This window comes from Dipteris shenzhenensis, chromosome 14 (assembly GCF_047967505.1).
Source record: "Dipteris shenzhenensis isolate YYH24624 ecotype China chromosome 14, Dip_SZ_1.0, whole genome shotgun sequence".
NCBI classification, from domain to species: domain Eukaryota; kingdom Viridiplantae; phylum Streptophyta; class Polypodiopsida; order Gleicheniales; family Dipteridaceae; genus Dipteris; species Dipteris shenzhenensis.
The window spans coordinates 45,037,511-45,043,837 of record NC_141609.1 but is presented as its reverse complement, the minus strand read 5'-3'; the positions used below and the strand labels follow the sequence as shown (position 1 = coordinate 45,043,837).

Below are 6,327 nucleotides of genomic sequence, written 5' to 3'. Positions count from 1 at the left end.
CACCTGACCTCCTCTAGCAATCGGCTACATCCAAGACCCGCACGCCTTCATAAACCTCATGCAGCCATCTTCTCCAAATGGCTGGTGCCCGCAAGCTCCACGAACGTCATGAGCTGGATCTCCAACAAAGAGCGCTCCAACAGCTACGCTAGCCTCATCAGTGAATGACTCCGATAATCAACTCCAATGTGCCATGTACTGTTGCAACAGTTGTTGCACGTCCATGCTCCGTATACGCACTTGTGATGGTCAGAGGAAGATGCGACGATGGTTTCTGACGGCGAAAGGCTGTAGCATTTGGCATAGAGGGCATATCAATTGGCGATAGGCGACTAGCGTGGAGGCTTTTGCTGCACCGCTTGTTGGTTGAAGCTTGCCCTATGGAGGCGTCATGAATGGAGGTCTCTCAGTCGTCATTGGAGTTGATATATCTATTGCTAAGCCATCGCCCAAAAACCGGTGTCATCTACATGCTCCATCTCTCACTAGTCTCCCTCTCACCATCTCACTACCTCACATTTTGACACGTGGTAGATATGCCCACACTAGGGTTAGGTAACATTGACCCTAGGTTCAGTGATGACATGTGGCAGATTAGCTTAGACCCTGGTAAGGTGAAGTAAACCTCAGGTTTGGAGAGTGATCAAGTTTTAGCCACGTGGTACCCTTATCCAGTTATCTACCACATCATCTCAGTTTAGCTAACCATGGTTAGATTTGACTAAACCCTGCCATATCATCAGGTCTAGTCACTACTACATTCCCTTGGACTCCCTCTTATTGAACTAGAATTCAAATAACAAGACATCGTAACTTTGCTACATAATTAATGCTACCTTTTAGAGATGAGTTCTCCACACCATAAATGAACAACCACCTAGTGAAAGATTGGATCAACAATTGATGACATGTGAGGCAATAAGAGAGTCATGCCAGAGGATTGAGGTGATTATTTTGTGTAGAATAATGGTTCGGCCCTATGGATGGAGAAGTACCTTGTCCAACCCAATACAAGCTTTGCTACTTGCAATAAGTTGTGGTTTAGGGAAGTTGGTTTCAAACCTTGGTATCTTGCCAATCCATCCTCTAAAAATATGAGAACATTGACTCAATGCTATAGTCTGGAGCTATAGGGATAACCTTGCAAGATTATGCTCTTTAAGGAAGGGTATTTTGACTTCTTCTTAGATGGTACCTTAGGCCATTGGGCAACCAACAGTGGAGAGATACTTTGTTGTTCTTTTGTTTATAAATTAGGATGCATAAAGTGCACCTTTGAAATAAAGGCTCCAAAGTAAAGCCATTAGTAAAAAAGCAAGGAGAATGCTCATGCCTTACAAAAGAACAAATAAAGAAAAGTAAAAAGCATACATCTCTTTTTCAAGACCTAAAGGACACAGAAGGCTAGAGCATCACCTAATAACAATAGTGACATCATAAGTAGTAATACAAGATTGTGTGGAATTCCTTGCTCCAAGGATCCATTACACTCTATGAAATGATATTTTCCAACTAGCCAATCGACACTTAACCTACACACTTGGTAAAAGCCACAGAATAGGGCCCCCCATCATTCCTCCCCTCTAATAGTATGGAGTGAACATACCCAACCCAAAATTTGGAATGATGATTGCTCCCCTGTGGTAGTATGGAGACAAACGTACCCATAATCCAATATACCAACCCATAATCCAACCGAGAATGATGTTTTCTCCCCTCTCAAGAGGAATCATCCAAACTATTGTTCACTAAAAACCGAGATTATGAACGGAAAATCTTGAAAATTAAGTTGAGATAGAAGGGTTTAAAACCAACAAAGTTTTAAGGCAAAATGTTCTAATTTTTATTGAAAACCTTTAGAGTCTTTACACACTCAGGCTCCACTTGCCATAGACACTCCTCAGAGCCAATGGGAATAAATAAAACCCATGGCGGGCACTAAGGGCTTTACATATTGCCCACCATAGTCTCCTCCTTGCGTCCTGCTTGGTTGCCATGTGAAGCCCAAAATTTGCCCATCGATGAGCAGCCAACTTGAGCACCGAGAATTCTAGCCAATGGGTTGCTGTTTGCTTGCTAGAGGGATCCAAAGATTTGAGCTGTACGAAATTTATACAGATGTTTGGGCAAGGTGTGTGTGGTGTAGGCTTTGCCCACGGCATCGTGCCCTCCAAGTAGTTTTAAAGTGCTCCAACGCTGGGCACTCGTTGGGGGGCTTTGTGGCGGTATGCAAAGGACGGGAGGGTTCTCAAGAGGTGACATGCTTGTACATTGTTGGTGCTAAGAGAAAAAGTGTTTGTTACTTGGGGGAAGGATTGCATTCCCAAATTTTGAGAGAGAGAGAGAGAGAGAGAGAGAGAACTCGTGTGGGAGGCAGGGGAGCAACGTGGTGAAAAGGAAGCAAAGCATGAATTCAAAGCATTCAAAGCTCCCACGTTTAGCGACCATGCAATCAAAACTGGTATAAAGTCAAACACTCCCAAAGCTATGGAATCACCACTCTTTTTTCTTCTTCATCTTCTTCTTCTTTGTTCTTGTGCTCCATCTTCGTCTTCATGGGTTCTTCTCTTCCTCCTCCGAAGCTCCGAGTCCTTTGCCTCCATGGCTTCCGCACCAGTGCCTCCATCTTCCACCACCAAATCTCCCGCTGGACTCCCTCCATCCTCGACCTCCTCGACTTGGTCTCCCCTCCCCTCCCCTCCCCTCCCCTCCCTCCCTCCTTTCTTCCATTTTCCTTCCTTGCTTCCTTTCTCACCTTGCCTTCCTTGATCGCAGACTTTCCTCGACGGTCCTTTCCCTGCCCTTGGCAAATCCGACGTTGAGGCCATCTTCCCCCCCCCTTACTTTGAATGGTACCAGTTCAATCGGGTGCGTGGCTCTCGCCTCTTGGTCTGCGCTGTCGTGGGTGCTCTCTGCACGTCATCGTGCGCCGCGCTAGTCTCAACTTACGCCTTTTCATGATCGCAGGACTACAGTGAATTCACCAATCTCGAAGAATGTAAGGACTTCATCACGAGATACATGAAGGAGCACGGCCCATTTGATGGCTTGATGGGATTTTCTCAGGTAGGAACCTGGCGGGTCACGTTTTCACCCGCTGATAATTAACTGCAAAATCTTTCGGAAGCGTAGCGACCTCGCTTGCTTAATATGCGACTTGCAACGAGAACGAGACATTAACTCAGAGCTCGAAATTCTTTAAGAGAAAGCCTGTCGTGTCTGTCCTCTGTGCTTTTCACCGGTTTGCGCACAATGCGGGATGAAAATTTCGACGGAAAATAGCTGATTTCTCGTGATGCAGGGCGGTGTATTGGCAGCGGCTTTCGCAGGCCTTCAACAAAAGGTAATTGGTTTTGTTTTTCTTCCATTCTCCGCCACACGCATGCTCTCTTCCCTCTCCTACATTACTAAACAGCCACCGTAAGATTGTTTTGTGAAATGGCTTCCAGGGACTGGCCCTCCGGGATCATCCTCCCCTCCGATTCATAATCTTGATTGCAGGGGCGGGATTCAACAACCAGCAACTGATGCACGAGTGTTATTCGGAACCTGTCAAATGCCCCTCGGTTCAAATTATAGGTGCACCATTTGCCGTCGTTTTTTTCCTCTCTTCCCCTCTCCTTCTGCCTGCAATGAATGCCTTCGGGAAGGCTTCTCAACGAATTCACCATTCTGAGCCTTCCCATCTTCATGGAGCTGTTTGCAGGGGCACAGGACTTTTTGAAGAAAGTCAACGAAGAGCTGGTGCTCAAGTTTGTAGATCCCGTCGTCATACGACATGGGGGAAAGCACATCGTGCCTCGACTAGGTATGTCCGGGTGTCAACTCCTGCATCCTCAAATATCACATTTTGCATCTTCCTTCCCACTTACTCCATCAAATTCCTCTCCCACCCTGAGTCTTCGCACACCCAAACCGTTCAAGTGAGTTCATTATAATCGTTGTGGCTTTGATGCTCTAATTTGACGATGCAACATACTGCATTAGCATCGACACTAATTAGACAGGCCTATCAGATTGAATGGAGGTATGGTGCATGGAGGGGAGCATTTGTAAGCAGCAGGCAGGCAGGAAGCAGAGATGTCTTTGAAACGGGAGTTGGGCTGTAGACAAACTGGAATAGATCTGGGCTTTGTTCAGGTGGGATGATTTGTCTGCATGAGGGGACGAATAACATTTTTGGTAGGAAAGTGAGTTCATCCTTCTGTGTACAGATTGAAGATAACGTGCATTGCATCTTCTGCAAATGGGTATGAGAATGGAGAAGAATTTTGCTGAGCATTTTCAATGGAATTAAGGAAATGTGATTGATTTGCAGATGAGGAGGCAACCACTACGTTGAAGAATTTTCTTATACGATTTCAATCCACTCCTCAACAATTGGACAAATCAGACCCTGCAGAACATTTGCAAAATGGGTTTGAAAAGACTTGTCTCGAGAGCGTGCCCCCCTTGCCATCTCCAGAAACACCGTCAGCTTAGGAGCCAATTACTTCACTGATCATATCCATCCATATGCAAACAGAATTTGTTCAAACATCGATAAGGGCTCATTGTAGAGCATATAAGCTCCATCAACGTATACACTGAGATGCGTCACTCTCTGGAAGAGTGCGAGACGTTCATTTTTCAAAGTGGGCTTCAGATTAAAAATTATCGGAGGCGTCTTGCATCAATTATATTATACAAGGCTAGTCTCCTACGATGAAAGTATATTACTTTTTTTTTTCAATATCTCATGAATGGGTTGCTGTACCCCACAAGTTTTCTATGTACAATGGAGTGTTTGCATAATGACTTAGTCTATCATGCAAAAAGATCACATGAATGCGACTTGGGGAGAATGAAGGATGTCCACTAATAATCAAGTAGTTAAAAAGATCACATGAATGTGACTTAGGGAGAATGAAGGATGTCCACTAATAATCAAGGAGTCTAGAGAAACGGATGCGTCAATTTTACGAGCAAAAACCTATGAGCAGGTTTATCCGAGAGTGTTTTTCAAGAGATTTTTAAAAATCTTTTTCTTTAGAAAACATGGTTTTTACACTTTTATTTTCACTAGAACTAGATCCCTTTATCATAAAAATATACAAACTAGTCACTCATTCATTTTTACACAACATAATTTTCTTATTTAGAGACATCCTTTTGTACCCCTGTTATTACCTTAAAAAAGTGTTGATTCCTTTAAGAAACATTCCTCATAATCACTCTCAATGTAATAATACTATGCATATATAATTACTTATTAACACATTTATATCATATGGCAATATCTTTTTAGTGTTTTTATAGCATATTTATGGACATGTTTCTAAAGAAGTTTAAATTACTATAAATAAGTATTAACTTGGGCTTATACATCACTCTCATAAAATACATGTAATATTTAATACTATATATGAAAGATTTTTCAAAATATAACTCCATAGATGTGTTCAAATGGGGTGTTCCGATCAATTTGAGTGGTTGAATGACTATATTTGGACATTGGATATGAAAGTTATGTCACTTTTAAAAGTGCTGTCTAAGGTAGTTTCGCCAGCGAAACTACCTTGGGAGACTTGCTTCAAAGGGGTTTCGCTGGCGAAACTACCTAGATGGCTTGCTTCAATGAGTTTTCTTTGAAGAAACTCTTTTATGAAGATAGGTTAAGAGAGGGTTTTCAATGTCACCCCCTATTAAGTAAAAGTTGTAAGAAGAATCATAAGGGAATTTTCATAGAGAAGTCTACTCTACATGTGGGTTTCTTCAAAAGCCATCCCATTATGCTCTCACCATTCCTATAGATTCACTTAAAAATTTTTGTATGAAATAGGCATTGCTATAATACTTTGCATATTTCTAAGTAAAACTATGTTTTCTTCTGATCGATTTTTGCCATATTTATGCATAGTTGGAAGCTTTTTTTTTCCTTCGCTCGAAAGATTTCGCTCAGAAAATGCTCGTCCCCTAGAGAAACATACCTTGCCATAGGATTTTAGCAAGTTTTAGCTACAGTATATCTTGTTGGTGATGTTAAAAATGCTTACAAGTCTAATCAAGCATATTAAGGAATGTTTTCATGAAAAACACTTAAAGAGAGTAAGTGTTGAACATTAATGATGTTGAGAGATATGGTGCCATGAGCACATAGATTAAAGGGCTAAGGTATGTGCTAAGGAAAGAATTAAAGTAGCCACCCTAAGATGTGGACTACATGATGTGGAGATGTGGATTGAGGATATCCACAAGGAGAGATGTGGATGAGAGGATCCCACATGGTTTGACTATTCTAAAGGCTCTCTCTATATAAGAAGCCTATCATGTATTGTTGAACATACA

General features: G+C 42.3%; 1 protein-coding gene across 1 annotated transcript; it reads left to right on the top strand.

Annotated features, from left to right (window-relative positions):
* The first annotated feature begins 2,508 nt into the window (after positions 1-2,508).
* LOC147894697 (uncharacterized) lies at positions 2,509-4,764 on the top strand. The gene is made up of 7 exons (XM_087384764.1): positions 2,509-2,681; positions 2,776-2,868; positions 2,968-3,066; positions 3,302-3,343; positions 3,450-3,579; positions 3,707-3,808; positions 4,319-4,764. Exons 1-7 carry the CDS (start codon positions 2,556-2,558, stop codon positions 4,480-4,482), a joined length of 756 nt encoding a protein of 251 aa, XP_087240890.1. The 5' UTR covers positions 2,509-2,555; the 3' UTR covers positions 4,483-4,764.
* Positions 4,765-6,327: the final 1,563 nt, after the last annotated feature.